Source organism: Chrysemys picta, chromosome 2 (genome assembly GCF_011386835.1).
Source record: "Chrysemys picta bellii isolate R12L10 chromosome 2, ASM1138683v2, whole genome shotgun sequence".
NCBI lineage: Eukaryota > Metazoa > Chordata > Testudines > Emydidae > Chrysemys > Chrysemys picta.
Genome location: NC_088792.1, coordinates 287820526 through 287836969, shown reverse-complemented (window position 1 = coordinate 287836969; position 16444 = coordinate 287820526). Strand labels below are relative to the sequence as shown.

Genomic DNA, 16444 nt, shown 5'->3' with positions numbered 1-16444 from the left:
GCATCTCCCAGGATGAATCCCCCCTCTCAGTCCCCATCTGACCGTGTCTCAGTGGAGACGCAGCACCAGCATTTGTTGTGTGTGCACGGATGGGCCACCCGACGGCGAAGCAGGTGTGCTGCTCCTTCTCGGCTCTGCGCGCTGCGGACGGCCCCTAGGTGTTGGCTGAAATGATTTGTCAGATTCAGTGCGCAGCCTGGGCGGGACGGGGCTGGGACAGGATACCTGAGCGGGTCATTATCTGCAGCAGCGGCACCCAGCTCTGTGTGGCTGCGATGAACCGAGGTTCACCAGCATGCAAGCGAAGACGGCTCCGTCTTGGGCTGCTGGGTGCCATCTGGGGTGTTCCCATTAAACAATGGGAGAGCTACAATCGGGATCAAGGTGTCCTTCCTGCTGGCAGCGCGACACTGTTAAATGAGCAGCCATCAGTCACTAGTGACTGGCGTCGCCGGAGCCCATTTACTGGCTAGCAGGGACACGGACGAGAGTGATGTGATTGTTTGTTCGTGTGGCACTGAGGATAGCAGGTCTGATTGCTCAGGGAGGCAGCTCCCCTGCCAGCTAGGGCCTTAATGATCCAACCCAACAGAACCCAGAACAATGCGTCACTTGCTTGCTGCAAAATGCATCACTTCACACACAAGCTGGTGCAGTGCCCAGCTTAGAACAACGCATTGCAAGTCTAATCTCAAAGCAACAAACGCCAGGATGATGGCAGCCGAGAAGGAATCTCAAAGCACTTCCCCCACCACTGAAATGCAGCCAGCTCTGGGGTGGAACATGACAGCTGTTTAAGAACATGAATCGATGCCATCCAGCATTTCAGGGCAGGAAGTGAAAGAGAATCCTGCGCCCAAATGGCAGGGAGGATGTAGGAAGCAGAATGGAATGAGACAATTTGGAATTTGGCCAGGATGGCAGGGTTCACATTCCAATTCATGGGAAAATGGTCTTTAGTGAGTACAGAAACGCAGTATTCACTGTCATACAAACAAACTAAGGGAACGACAGGATTTGCTCTTCAATAGACATAACGCCTTTTAAGCACAAATCTCTTAGGAACTCTCTAGATAGACTTTTGTAAATATAACATGGTGAGCTGGTGCGACAACTTCTTCTGTGCCGAAGGAGCAAATTCTTTCTCCAGGACCCTCTGTGCAGCTGGGAGTCAAGAGAAGTAGCTACAAGCAGTGTGGGAAGGCTGCCTCCAAGGGGCTGAAATAAAAACCAAGGAAACAAAGGATTCCCGGACGACTCCCCTTACCCCACCCAGAGAAAGCCCCGGCATCGCAGGAAGCTATATTTATGACTCAGTAGGGGTCACTCTCCCCTCTTAGTCAGTTCAGGCCCCACTGCCCCAGCACAACGCTAGGGGGTGCTGTGGTACAAAGAGAGGTGTGGATGATTTAGTATGGGGTGCTCTCTTCTCTGAGTCAGTAATGTATTGATACGTCAGTGTGATGCTAGGGGGCGCTGTGCTACTGGGGTGTGTGTGTGTCTTTTTTCAGATGAGGCATATACCGTAGGTCAGGGGTCCCCAACGCAGTGCCCACGGGTGCCAGGGCGCCCGCCGAGGCGTCCAAGTGCGCCCGCGTACTGGCTGGCGGACGAGCATCTGCCAAAATGCCGCCGAATTTCGACAGCATTTCGGAGGCGACGCCCCTGGATGATGCCGCTTGTTGGCGGCATTTCGGCGGATGCTCGTCTGCCGCCACGGTCCGTGGCTCATCGTCTGGCACCCGCCAGATGAAAAAGGTTGGGGACCACTGCCCTAGGTGCTGTCCACTTGTGCTCATTTGGCATCCCAGAGCACTGTTCACTGGAGTCATTCATCCTGGTTCGTGGGAAAAGTCTCCCCTGGCAGTGTCAGCTGCATACGGGGTTCTTCACTTTCTCTCCTACGCACCCTGTGTAGCCTTTGCTGGTAGAGAAGGTGCTGCCACGCTCAGCCCAGAGGTGGCTGCATTTCAGCGGCGGGGGAATGATCCATACACAAGACTCCGTGCACTGCTCGCGATTCCATCTGGGGCTGGCACACCGTGCGTCTGTCCTACTGAAGCCAGTGTTGTGCAATCGGTCAGTAGCTGCCTGCTTCCGAGCAGGAGACTTGTGCGTGTGGGACAAGCCCCAATCCCTCTGCAGAGGTGCCCTTGCTGCCCCTCGAGGTTCTGTCCTCAAAACAATCCCTGACTGTGACAGCCCCGCAGGAGAGCAGGAGCTCCCCCAATGTAACAGCTGCTCTGTTCCCCCAGGGGGAGGCCTGACTCTGGGCAGACAGCAGGCTCGAAGCCTAGGCACCTCTAGCACCTATCGGATAGAAACTCTGCTTCGGGGGACCCTCTCTTCCACTGGGTTTGGGCAGCCCCATGCCCACTGCAGGCGCCCACTGCAATCAAAATAGATACGGTCTGGGTTAGACCCACAGACTAACACGGAGCACTCCTGGAGGTGCCTCTTTCTGACACGAGGTGAAACCGCGACCCTGGTCTCTTGTGTTCGTTACAGAGCTGGTGGCAATTCTTACACGAACTTGGTGTCTTGGACAAATTCTAATGTGGGTGATTGTAACATGCCTCCCTAGATCACCCTCTGCGTTTTCACTTAGACACCGTAGTCTTCACTTCCTTTCCTGAAGTGATATGCAGCCCTGCTGTGCGCTGTAAATCAACTGGTGTGCTCCACCCCAGAGGTGGCTGCATTCCAGTGCTGATTGAAATGATTGCCACATGACCTGTATTGTACTCCCCAAGAGGGATGTGAGGTGGCAGTAGATAAAGTGCTTTGAGATCCTGAGGTGGAAGATTCCATAGGAATTAATCAATGATTATTAATTATTATTAATCAGGTACCTGGCTCATTCTACAGCTCTGGCATGTGGACAGACCTCAGCAATGTCCGTTCCCCTCACCTACCACAGCTTCACAAAGAATTCAGGAAGCAGTAAAAATGCTACCAGAGAGGTCAGTTGGCTACATTAAAAACTCTCCAACATCCAGTGTCATTAGGCACCGTCTGGATGGAAATGTGCCTCTGGGGACAGTGATTTGCCATAGCCTCAGAGCTCAGGGCTGGCCTTTCCTGGCCACAGCTACACAGTGCGGGCAGGTTATCAGGATGCCAGAGAGGTCAGGGTGTCCCACCTAGCAGGATGTGGGACTAGTGCAACTGGACTGCGGTTTGGAGCCTGGTGGACGATTCCTGGCTACTGACAGTGGATTGATAGCACGACTGACAGGAAACACTGGGAGCGGATTCAGGATGTAGGAATAAGGGGAATGAGCAGACGTCCCTGTAGTTACAGCAAAGGCTGCAGGGAATCCAGAGATGGAGCAAGGGACTTAGCCAGCAGCCGAATATAGCTCTGAATGCCGGCGTGAGCACCCGCTGGCTGTGCCTGCAAACCTGGAGGACTTCGCTGCAGCCAGCCAGCATCCTGCAAGCTGGAATCGAGGCCTCTCCCCTTTCTCCCATAGACCTCCAAGGGGTCAGGAAGGCTGCTTGTTAATGGTTGTCTGGCTACTGAGTGCCTGTAGTCACGCCAGCTTGTGTCGTGAGCCTGTCAGCTCTGGCAAGCTAAGTCGGGTCAGGCTGGCTCAGTGCTTGAACTGGAAACATCTAATGGTGGTGCTGATGTGCCTGATAGGATTGTGCTTGGGGTGGGAGCTCTGGCTGCTGATTGGATGGAAGCCACTTCGGATATCCAAATGGGAAATGCTAAAGAACCTTCCAAACCTCTAGTACCCCCGCGGCTGTTCGCTCACCTGCCCCACTGTCCAAAGGCACCACGCAGCCCCTGTTCAGCCTCAAATGGTGCAGCTGCCCTGCCCTAAAGTGCGCAATTGTCTCCGAATGAGTCAATGGGCCCCCTTCCCCTTCCATTCAGCAGACCCCGGTGGCTGTATAGGTCACTACACCCAGCACTGACATGCAGCCCCCTCTGGGGCAGGAGAAGGCTGTTTCGGAGAGAAAAATCATTGTAAATAGCTAGATAAACCGGTGAGGAACCAGCGCTTGGGTGTGAAATGTGTCTTAGATGTGACCCCATCAAGGACACAACACCCTCTTCTCTTGAATCCATAAGAACATAAGAACGGCCGTACTGGGTCAGGCCAAAGGTCCATCTAGCCCAGTATCCTGTCTACCGACAGTGATCAATGCCAGGTGCCCCAGAGGGAGTGAACCTAACAGGTAATGATCAAGTGACCTCTCTCCTGCCATCCATCTCAACCCTCTGACAAACAGAGGCTAGGGACACCAGTCCTCACCCATCCTGGCTAATAGCCATTAATGGACTTAAATACCAGGTGTAACCCTGCTAACATGCAGCAGGGAGTCTACCCGGAGGGCATGGCGGCTCCAAACACACGGTGCCTGCTGCTCTCAGCCTGTGGGGCATGATCTCCCTGGGGTGGGAGGGTGTCCCAGCCTCCAGGCGTGCTTCACCACACAGATCCACTGTGCCTTTGACCCCACCACACTGACCCACTGTAACCAATTATTTTGAATTTCCTTGCCCAGCGCTGGGCTGACAGTCCCAGCCGGAGAGGAAATGTGACATAATATTAGCCATGAAACTGACAAGAATGTCAATTCCACTGCTGGTAGGCTCCCTGCTGTGAAACGGAGCCCCTCCCTGGGCTCACAGCTGTGTTCCCTGTGCAGCTGTCAGTGCCTTTCACTATACTAAGGGGGAGGGGGGAGGAAAGTGTGTGCTGCAAACCTCCATGTATGCAAAACTGGACTGTGCAAAGTGAGCTAATGAAAATCAAACCGGCAGTGGAAGCCTCATATGGCAGGATCTGCAATTTCCACACTATTGCAAATGAGGTAGGGCCTTATTTACCACACTATTTCCACAGGGAGGGGAGAACAACCCCCCAGCTGGCTGAAGGATTGCTAGCTTCTTGCATTGACACCTTGTGTGTGAGAGCGAAGGAATGGGGGGAATGACCTGGCCCAAAGAGAACATGTCCGAACGAGACAGACACCTCAGGGAAGCAGAGCAGGAGGGCGTGGTCCGGGGTCTACCTCTTCTAAGATCTCTCCAGCCATACAGCTACCTGTCCCTCTGGCCACAGTACCTATACAGACGTGCTTTAGTCAAACACAAGTTACTGGGCTCAGTGCGGGGGGGTTACTGGCTGAAATTCTCTGGCCTCTTTTATACTGGAGCTCAGGTTAGATGATCTAATAGACCCTTCTGGCTTTGAGCTGTCCGTCTATCCTGCGCTCACCGCTGTGGGATCTGGAGCTGTGTCATGGAGCTGCTCGGACGGGTACTGTAATGACCTGAACTGAAGAGCATTCGTAATCATGGACCATTGTGCCAAGAGTCAGGACTGGGCCGTTTCCCCCGAGCTGGCCAGGGGGATGGCCTGTAGTATCTACCGCAGTGTTAGCTTCTCTGGGATGCTGCAGACTCTGTCAGGATCCCCGTTAACACTCGCCTCCGAGCCTCTCACTCCATTGACCAGAACTCTGGGCAGTCCCATGGCTGGGTGGAAGGGAAGTATCCGGAGCAGCAGCCCAGGATAGACCTGGCTACACGACTGGGGCACTGGATCTCCCAGCTTCTGCGCCACAGCAAGGCTAGGTTTTCATTCTGCAAGGAGGCGTCAGGTGCTAGACACCAAACAGCGTCCTCCGGCTGCCTGGCCATTTCCCTGAGCTGCTGCGTTGCTAGGCCCAGCAGAGACAAAAGCCAGCACCCTGCTGCTGCCTGGCTCCTGGCTAACCCCATTAGATAAGGGGACCAGCCCCACCACTACCTCACTGGCAGTAAGAATCATAGAATCATAGAATATCAGAGTTGGAAGGGACCTCAAGAGGTCATCTAGTCCAACCCCCTGCTCAAAGCAGGACCAATTCCCAGCTAAATCATCCCAGCCAGGGCTTTGTCAAGCCGGGCCTTAAAAACCTCCAAGGAAGGAGACTCCACCACCTCCCTAGGTAACGCATTCCAGTGTTTCACCACCCTCCTAGTGAAATAGTTTTTCCTGATATCCAACCTGGACCTCCCCCACTGCAACTTGAGACCATTGCTCCTTGTTCTGTCGTCTGCCACCACTGAGAACAGCCGAGCTCCATCCTCTTTGGAACCCCCCTTCAGGTAGTTGAAGGCTGCTATCAAATCCCCCCTCATTCTTCTCTTCTGGAGACTAAACAATCCCAGTTCCCTCAGCCTCTCCTCATAAGTTATGTGCTCCAGACCCCTAATCATTTTTGTTGCCCTCCGCTGGACTCTTTCCAATTTTTCCACATCCTTCTTGTAGTGTGGGGCCCAAAACTGGACACAGTATTCCAGATGAGGCCTCACCAATGTCGAATAAAGCAGACAAGATCTCCCTGCTTCCCTCTCCTTGGCTCTCTCTCTCCCTTTCCAATGAAGCTGAACCTCTAGATGGATCACCTCAGTCTCACTGCTGATGCAGGGTAAATGTGGCTCTCACTGCAGGTCAGCTCTTGGGCTGACAGACTGGGGGTGTGCTGTGAGACACCGCGAACGAGCGTGGAACGGGGGTATTCTCCGTGGGAACGGTGTGGAGATACCTGCCATTTGGGCTGGCTCATCTCAAAGGCAAAATATTTGCTCATCAAGTAACTGTTAGCCAGGGAGTAAAGCCCTTCCAGGGATGGAGGGGTTAGTTGCACCCGGAGAGAGGCTGAAATGTGTTCTCCAAAGGGGTGGAAATTCCTCCCCTTCTGTTCAAAACCGGGGGTGAGGTTAACACTTCTTATCGGGGCAGGATTCCTTGGGCCCTGGGAGCAGCCTGCCTGATGGGATGCCATGATGCCGGGAACAGGAAATATCCATGACAGCACAGTGAGTTGTCAGGTGTACGCCAGGCCCCATCATGGTGGCATCTCATCCCTAATTACATCACAACAGCAGGTGGTGCTGGTTACATGCAAAGGACACTTGCATTCTAACCTCTGCAGGCAGGGCCGGTGCAAGGAAGTTTCGCGCTCTAGGCGAAACTTCCACCTTGTGTCCCTCTCCCCCCAGCCCTGCGGCAGCTCCCCCCCCCCCGCCCTGAGGCACACACCCCCCGCGGCAGCTCCCCCCCGCCCCGGCCCGGGGAGCCATAAGGCAGCTCCCCACCCCAGCTCACCTCTGTTCCACCTCCTCCCCGATCATGCCGCCCCCGCTCTAATTCTCCTCTCCTTCCAGGCTTGCGGCGCCAAACAGCTGATTGGCGCCGCAAGCCTGGGAGGTGGGAGAAGTGGAGCGGCCGCTGTGCTGGGAGAGGGAGTCTGAGCCGCACATGTCGGCGCGCCGCCGGCAGCCCAGGAACGCTGTAAAAAAAAACTGGGGGCACTGTTTTTGACGCCCCCAAATCTTGGCGCCCTAGGCAACCGCCTAGTTTGCCTAAATGGTAGCACCGGCCCTGTCTGCAGGATGAAAGGCTGATCCCCCTGCAGGTCCCTGCCCCCACAGCATGTTCTCCCTCTCGCCTTCTGCCTCTCCCGGTCACACACGCTCTCTTTGCCCTGCACGCGCGCTCTCAGCCTGGGAAATGCTTTCCAGGCCTTGCCATGGCTGGATTCCCTGCAGAGGGCTCTAACTAAAACACCAACAGTTCTACAATCTTTCAGCCCTGCCAACCCATCTCAAGGGAGCTAATGGGATCCGGAGGACCCATGTCGAACCAGCCCACCTGCACAGGCCAACGGGCTCTTCCGCATCCCTCAGAGAGCCCCTGCAGGGAGAGGAACAGAAACGCTACAGCCGGCTGCTCTCTGGTATGGCAGGAGATTACCAAAGGTAATAAAGCAGAAATCAGCACTCCTATGCTGGAGGGTTGAATTACCTCCTACTGAACACAACGAGATGGAGCCACATGTGCTCGAGGGTTGTAGAGGTTGGACACCCTGGCTAGCAGGGGATATAGGCTTATATAGGATGGCTGCTGATGACCCCCAGTGTGTTAAATGGAGCGGTTTGGTCTGGCTTATGCATCACTAAGAGAACCACAGAATCCAAGTCCTCTCTAAGATGTTCAGTCCCATCTAGTCCATCCCTGAAGGGGTGAGCGTGGGACATCGCCTACGGGGCTTGGGCTGGTCTGCTTTGAAGTGGCTCAAGTGAGGGGGATCCTACCATTTCTCCCCATGCACAGACACTGCTCACTCACTCCTGGCCGGGAGGTTCCTGGGCAAGAAGCTGAGCCAGACAGATGCAGCAGCTTCCCAAGGTCACAAAAGGAGCGTGTGGCCAAACCAGGACTTGAACCCAGTTCCCCTGATGTCCAGCAGGGCTAGCTGGCCTCCCTTTGCCAGCACACTGTATCCAGCTTTTCCATAGTGTGTGAACTCAGTTCGTACCTAGGTTTGCCAACCCTCCCAGTTTGGCCGGGAGTCTCCCAGAATCGGCTCGGTCTCCCAGAGGCTACTGAAGCCCACCCGGGAGATTTTAGGCTGCTAAAAGTCCGGTGGCGCAGCGGGGCTAAAGCAAGCCCCCTACCTGTCTTGGCTCTGTGCCGCTCCCGGAAGCAGCGACATGTCCAGCAGCGGCTCCTAGGAGGAGGCATGGCCGGGGGGGGGGTCTCTGCGCACTTCCCCCACCCCGATCGCCGACTCCGCAGCTCCCATTGGCCTGGAATGGGGAACCGCAGCCAATGGGAGCTGCGGGGGTGGTGCTTGCAGGCAGGGACAGCGTGCAGAGCTGTCTGGCCGCTCATGAGCCTAGGAGCTGCTGCCAGACATGCTGCTGTTTATGGGTAAGTGCCGCCCGGGCGGAGCCTGCACCCCGCACCCCCTCCTGCACCCCAACCCCCCTGCCTCAGCCCTGAGCCCCCTCCTGCACCCCAACCCCCCTGCCCCAAGCTCAGCCTGGAGCCCCCTCCCACACTCTGAACCCTTTGGTTCCACCCCCCAGCCCAGAGCCTGCACCCCATCCCGCACCTCAACCCCTCCCCCCCGTTCCAGCCCAGTGAAAGTGAGTGAAGGTGGGGGAGAGTGAGCAACGGAAGGAGGGGGGCTGGAGTGAGTGGGGGGCAGGGCCTCAGAGAAGGGGCGAGGCAGGGGTGTGGCCTTCGGGAAGGGGCGGGGCAAGGGTGTTTGGGTTTGTGTGATTAGACAGTTGACAACCCTATACCTGCAACACACAGCTTGATAACCCTTATCTTGGCCATCCTCGTTAGTGGGAAGTGAAGCTGCCTCTCGTGTTCATACCAACAGCTAGCTCTTTGAAACACTGAGGGCTGGATTCTGCCCCCGTTACTCATTCTGAGTAGCACTTTATTCCATGAGCAGCCCTGTGCGGTACTACTCCGTGTGAGTCAGCGAGACAGAATCTGTCCCTAAGCTATCTGTCTTCATATCCTGCAGCAGTGAGTTCCACAGGCTGCCCACGTGCTTCCTTTATCCCTTCTAAACGTGTGGCCATCTCACTGAGCGCTCCCTTGCTCTAGTGCCACAAGATGGGGTATGTAAGAGACTCTGATCCATCTTCTCTCTGCTCTGTGATTTCATAGCCCTCCTCTCACTCTCCGCTTTCCAAACTAACATGCCCCAGATCTCATCTGTGATGCACAACGTCACTGAGTGAATGAGCCGACTGTGTGTCTCTCAATGTTTTTTTAAATGAGATCCTCTCATGGGATCCCGCACCTCTATTACCAGCCACCCTTGCCTGGATCTTTGCTATCTCTGCCGTGTCCTGTTGGAGATGGGACGATGAGGTTGTTACCACAGGTTTAGAGAATGGCCATTGTCCTTCTTCTTTATTGTTCTTCATCCTATTGTTAATTCAACTGAACCTCTTCTTGGCCTTACTGACTATGAACACTGATCAGACACCTTCCCTGAGATGCTTTGCTACTTATTGGGTATGCGGGAAATTAATTCTCCTCCTACACAGGCTGGGTCAGCGTCCACCCAGCACTTGCTGGTTCCGCTGGCCCCCTGCCTGCCGTGTCAGAGGTTAGGACTGATCCCACGTTACTAGTTGCCCCTTGCAGATGCTCCCACCGTGAGCTCCGTGCTGCTCTGTGTCCTGGAGAGGGATTAGGCAGAGAGCCGATGCTCCGCAGACTGGGCTGGTGGGTTATGCAGCTGGAATCAATGGGAAGGCTTTAAATACTGACACACTCGGCCGCTCAGCTGTGATTAACAAGCCAGCAGCTGTCGGGGAGCCTGACCTTGGCTGTGCGGCTGCCTCAGTGCAGCATGGACACGTGTTCTACAACGTTAATCCTGACACGCGAGAGAAGAGCTGGTGCATGCTCTGGCATCTGCGTGGCCCCAGGCTCCAAGAAGGGAGGGATGGGCGTGCTGTATTCAGTGGTGTACCCCACCCGCGGTCAGGGCCCCTGTGGCCCAGCTCCAGCCCCAGCCAATGGGACTCCCGTCGCGTCCCACAGCCAGCCAGATCACACTGTTGGGGAGGGCTCTCCTCTCCTGTGTTTATGCCTTGGAGGTGGTGATCACCTGGCTGGGCCACATGTGCTGGGCTCCCCCCGGTAGGTTTCCTGCATGCTCAGCTCTTCCCCTGCTGCTCGGACCAGGTCGCCCTCCTCCTCCAATCCCCTCAGCCACACCAGACTCTGGCTCCCAGCCGTCAGCCTCCAGGCTCTGCACCCTGGTGGGCCCTTGCTTAGCCCCGTCCTTCTCTCCCCATCTCCCTCCCCCGCTTATGCCCAGTGCTTGAAGTGGGCTCCCACCCCGCATTTCCAAGGCCTGCTCTAGGACTCTACTCTGACTCTCTCCCTTGCCTGGGGCCCACCCTACTTATTGGGTGGCTTCACCCCCACAACGCTCAGAGCCAGGACTCACTTCTCACTCCCCCTTGCACCAGGATTCCCTGTGTGAAGGGAAGGGGGTCAGGAACCCTTACCAGGAACATGAGGGTCTTCCAAGCCGGTGGGGATTTTCCACTGATCGACCTGCAGTTTGAGGGCGTTGACCTCATCGATATCTCCAGGCACTCTGTGCAGAAAAGAAACCCCCACAGATTTCAGACTTGGTCCACGGGGGGTTACAACTGGATGCTGAAGGCCATTTACCCAGTTACTTTGGCTGATGTTATAGGCAGAGTCTGGAGAAACACTTAGATACCTCAATGATGAGCATGTTAAACATACTGCCTGCCTGAGTCTGTAGAGAGATTGAAACAATAGCTGAGAGAGGGGAATACTACCTTCATCAGATTAATGGTATGTTAACTCTGAAACTTAGTGATGACAACAGTGCACTTTCAAACACAGAGACCAGAGGCTGCCCACGTGGAACAGTGTGCACAAAGGCGAGCATCTCACGTGCATTATTATGGTGCCTGGGCACATACATGTTGTGACTGCACACACATAGCTATTTAGATGCCTCACTACTATCTACGTGTGCAATTGCACGTGGATATTGTGGTTGCAGGAGCTGGGAAAGCACCTTGTATAGCTCACTGATGTCTGCACAGATTTGCTCTAGGACTCCTGCTCCTCCAGCTTGGGAACACATGCCACTAACTGGCAGCATTAATTATTTCCCTGCTGGTCACTTGAGCACAGCCATCCAGCTCTTTGGGGGCTATCGGAGGATCTTGGGCATGTGGGTGGGGTTTGGGATTGTGGGAGGAGCTTGAGTAGATGGTCACTGCATCACACATACAGAACGGGAAAAGACTGTCTAGGAAGGAGTACGGCAGGAAGGGATCTAGGGGTTATAGTGGACCACAAGCTAAATGTGAGTCAACAGTGTGATGCTGTTCCAAAAAAAGCAAACATGATTCTGGGATGCATTAACAGGTGTGTTGTGAACAAGACATGAGAAGTCATTCTTCCACTCTACTCTGCTCTGGTTAGGCCTCAGCTGGAGTATTGTGTCCAGTTCTGGGCACCGCATTTCAAGAAAGATGTGGAGAAATTGGAAAGGGTCCAGAGAAAAGCAACAAGAATGATTAAAGGTCTAGAGAACGTGACCTATGAAGGAAGGCTGAAAGAATTGGGTTTGTTTAGTTTGGAAAAGAGAAGACTGAGAGGGGACATGATAGCAGTTTTCAGGTATCTAAAAGGGTGTCATAAGGAGGAGGGAGAAAACTTGTTCATCTTAGCCTCTAAGAATGGAACGAGAAGCAATGGGCTTAAACTACAGCAAGGGAGGTTTAGGTTGGACATTAGGAAAAAGTTCCTAACTGTCAGGGTGGTTAAACACTGGAATAAATTGCCTAGGGAGGTTGTGGAATCTCCGTCTCTGGAGATATTTAAGAGTAGGTTAGATAATTATCTATCAGGGATGATCTAGACAGTATTTGGTCCTGCCATGCGGGCAGGGGACTGGACTCAATGACCTCTCGAGGTCCCTTCCAGTCCTAGAATCTATGAATCTATGCAATGTACCTATGATGCACTGGACCTCAAAGTAGCACTATGTCAATATGGTTGTGATATTTCATACAAAGCATGCCATGTAAGATACCATATGAAAGATCATGATCTGCTGAAACTCGTTGTTCTGTCAAAATAAGTATATCGTTCGTGTGTATGAAGTGATGAGAGTTTGGTGCATGGTTGTTATTGAAACAGGCTGTGAGTTTGGGAGATGCCCAGACCTAACTCTCCAGTGGCAACAAAAGAGGTGACCCACACCCAAAGGAGCATTAAGCGACCGTCCATGACCAGCAGGGGCACTGTAAACAAGAGATTTACAATTCTGTAGGAGACAGTTGCACAAGCACCACACAGCGAGGACTCAGCAAGGCCCCCCAGGACATGCCTGGGCCAGTATCTCCCCTGGGCCATGAATTGAGAGTATAAAATAGGGACAATGGCATCACGAGACCACCTCTCTCCTCCCTCACCTAAGGCAACAAGAATAGTGGGGACTCGGGGAGACCAAGACTTTGAATTGAGGAGATTGGTTCCAGGCTGAGAAGGAAATTCAGCCTGTGTACTGAGAACTATAACCTGCCTGCGACATCCAGCGGGGTGAGAAAAGCCGTTTGATCCAAATCTTGCTTAATCTAGTAGAGTTTAGGATTTAGACTGATTTTACTTTTATTTCTTAGGTAACTATCTCTGGCCTTTATGCCTACCACTTGTAATCACGTATAAAGCTATCTTTCTGGAGGTAGTAAACTTATTTTAACGTTTTATCTTTACCAGTGAGTTTGTCTAAAGTGCTTGGGGCATCTGCTCAGATTACAAAGGCTGGTGCATGTCCCCTTGACGAAGTGGCGAACTAATTAATGAGCTTGCATTGTTCAAGAGAAGATCTTGAGCAGTGTAAGATGGTACATTTCTGGGGTGCAAGGCCGGAGGCTGGGGGGATTCGCTGGTGTTTCCCTGTGGATGGTTCATGAGTGGCTTGGAGAGCATTCATGCAATGTAGCTGGGTGTGTCTCTGCATGCTGGTGGCTGAGGGATGACAGCGCCTGGAGGGGTTTGCTGCTTGTCACTAGCAAAGCATTGGGCGAGACAGCCCAGGCTGCAGAGTTAAGGGGGCACGGCGGTTCCACAGTTCCAGGTTGTACCATGGGGGTCCCGTCACAGTACCCCCCGCACAATTTGACTCCTCTCTCTGAGCACCGGGGGAGCGGAGCTGAGCCTGTGTGGGAGGCTATGTAAGAAGCCCTCTATCAGCTTGGGACAGCTGAGACCTTGCTTAACAGAGGCGGTTGCCAGGTGTGGCGTCGGGGAGACAGACACGACACATTGTAATGGACAGGTACGTTCCCCTGCAGCCGCGGACATCACGCTGAGCCCGTGGGGAGGGGAAGGGCTTCATGTGGCTCAGCAGCGACCCCTCTGGCCAGCTGAGGAGTGTGGCTAGGAAGAGCCCTTCAGTCTACAAACAGGAGAACCCCTGGGGGGATGCTCTTGGCCTCAAATGGGACGTGAACGATGTCTCAGAGTCCAGCGGCCAGGACAGAGCCGTGACTAACACACGGCAGGGCTGATAGTCCTGGTGAAATTCACTCCCCTCCCCCAGCCAAAGGCTGCAGCAGAGGATCCGGCGCACAGCAGCACGTAGGAGACACTGACAATGTTACTGCCTCACTGCCTGGTTTCTCAGCACCTTTGGTCACTGCCGCCACTTGGTGGCTCAGGCTCAGGTCACGCCAAGGGAAACCCACACTTGGGGGGTGTCCCAGTCCAGGCCCCTCTCTGTCCACAGGGATACACTGGGGCTTACAGCTAGCCCAGACCACCAGGGACCACACGGTTCTCCCCTCAGCAGCACCCCCACACTGCGGAACCCCCCCAGAGGGGAGGAGCTGGGGTGGCCTGTGAAAGCAGAGGGGCTCTTCTGTACCTCCTATGCCCAGGTGCCCTTTCCACTGCATGGCCCCACAGGAGAGGCCCTCTGGAAACGTGCTGTCCATGATCACGCTTTGTCACTGACCAGAGAGGGCCCCACTGCTAAGGCCTGTCATTAGGCAGACAGTGGGAGAGCAGGAACAGTGGCCTTGCACACAGGATGTGTTACAAATATCACAGCTACATCTTGTTCAAAACACTGACAACTGGTGAACGACCGAATTCCTGGATGGAAGCGCTAGAGCCTAGATACTGTGGTGATGGGCAATATAAAAAAGGAAACAAGGGAGAGAGAGAAAGTACCCGGGGCTCAGACCATGCCATTGATTGCAAAGGTTTCTTCTCTGAGGCTGCGGCCTGGGCCAGGCTGGGAGGGGAGATGAGCAGCTAGCAACAGTCCTGCCTCGGTTATTGCTTCTCTAGTCTGCTCAGGGACATCCAGACCCAATGCTGTCATCTGGCTTTGGAAGTGTTACGTCGCCCCTCAGAGAATGCTCTAACTGCCTGCTCCTCAAAGCCACACTGCGAGGCAGAAGTGGCCACAGCACAAGCCACAGTGCTCCACAGTGCAATCTGTGGCCATCCTCATCTTTAGCAGAGGTGCTGCTAAGAAAAACTACATGTCCCAGCATGCAACACTCCCTTCTAAATCCCCCCTGGGGCCTCCTGGACTATTAAAGAAGCAGCCAGTTGCAAATTCTCCATTGGAAGCGAATGCCTGGTGTGCAACTCCCTGAGAGCTGAAGTCACAAGGCAGCATTACCTGAAGATGCCCTCGGTCTGGTCTCCATTCAGCGCCAGCACTTCCTCAGACAGTCTGGTTTGTACCCAGGGGAGCTGCCGATCCGGGTACCTCTCCTTCTGCATGTTCATGATCTCCTGCAGGGAGCTCCCGAACATGGAGGGGCTGAACACTGCGTTCTTTGCATGCCGGATCTCCTCAATATTCGGCTTCTTCAGGCCCTGCAAGAGATGGAACCAAGACAAACATGAAGGCCCAGAGATACATGCCCAGCCGTTACTCACACAGGACTCGCCTCGGACAGTAAGCACCAAGAGGTCACTATTCACTGTCAATGACCATTTGTCTTCTTCCCTCCGCACATACACCAATCACAAAGGAACACAGCGCAGCTCACAAACGCTCCGAAACTGCACCCAAGCAGACCCTTGATCAACTGCTAAGAGATCACGTTGCAAAGCCCACGGCCCAGGCACACGGAAGGTTTTTAAAAGGCGAAGAACTTTAGCAAGTCACAACCAATTCACACTCTGCCCCAACGCCCGGCCCGGCCCGAGAGATTCCAAATTCCACGGTCCTGCCATTTCCCACCCGTGTGTTCAAACCAGTCACATCTTTGGAGCAAGCGTGTTTTCTCCCACCCTCCTTAGTCTTGAAAACCGCAGAACCATTTTGGCTCACATTTGACCTACATAAATAAATAAATAATAAATAAATAAAAATTGCTGCCGGATAGCGCCCAAGGCCTCTTGCCGTGAGACAGGGAAAGTCTTCAGTCCGATGCGCACGGCCCTGGGAATGGAAAGCCTTGTGCCGCACTAACCAGAGGTGTGGCTCTGTGTTCTCCTAAAAACAAGTACAGTAACATCAGCAATAAAAGCCCACGGCGCTGCTATTGCACTCTCTCCATACATCCCACAGCGCTTTACAGAGGAGGGGAAGGATCATTAATCCAGAGCTGGGGAAACCGAGGCACAGAGCGGTTAAGGCCCACACTTTCAGACTTAGACTCTAATCTGGGGTACCTGACTTTAGACACCTAGTCAGGGCCGTCCTTACCCACATGCAAAGTACACAGCTGCGGAGGGCACCAGGAAATTTGGGGCACCACATTTCCTGGAGCCCTGCGCAGCTGCGTGCTCCTCCAGCCCCTGCTCCGCCCCAGCCCCACCCACACTCTCCTGAGGACTGCAGCAGGGCTGGGCCTGCACTCGCTGGCGGCGGGAAGTGCAGTGACCAGCCCCAGCTGCGCCGCCGGTGAGTGCTGAGGGGTGGTTCACCCTGCCCCCCAAGCCAACCCCACCCCCCTGCGGAGCCTGAGGCCAGCCCCCCCGCTCCCTCCTCCAGAGGCCTGCCCCCCCGCCGTGGGGGGGCTGCGTAGGGCCCCAGAATTGCTAGGGACGGCCCTGCACCTGTGCCTGATTTTCAACCGTTTTGAGCACCCAGA

The 16444-nt window shown here is 54.4% G+C and overlaps 1 protein-coding gene across 9 annotated transcripts in view; it reads right to left on the bottom strand.

Moving 5' to 3' along the window:
- Positions 1-16444, bottom strand: part of ARHGAP39 (Rho GTPase activating protein 39) — a 395325-nt gene that overhangs the window by 20436 nt on the left and 358445 nt on the right. For all 9 annotated transcript variants that reach the window (XM_065586365.1, XM_065586367.1, XM_065586366.1 and 6 more), the window contains 2 exons: positions 15019-15218; positions 10841-10932 (listed from right to left, as the gene is read on the bottom strand). In XM_065586365.1, the coding sequence (XP_065442437.1) occupies positions 10841-10932; positions 15019-15218 (292 nt within the window). The remainder of the gene's footprint in view (positions 1-10840; positions 10933-15018; positions 15219-16444) is intronic.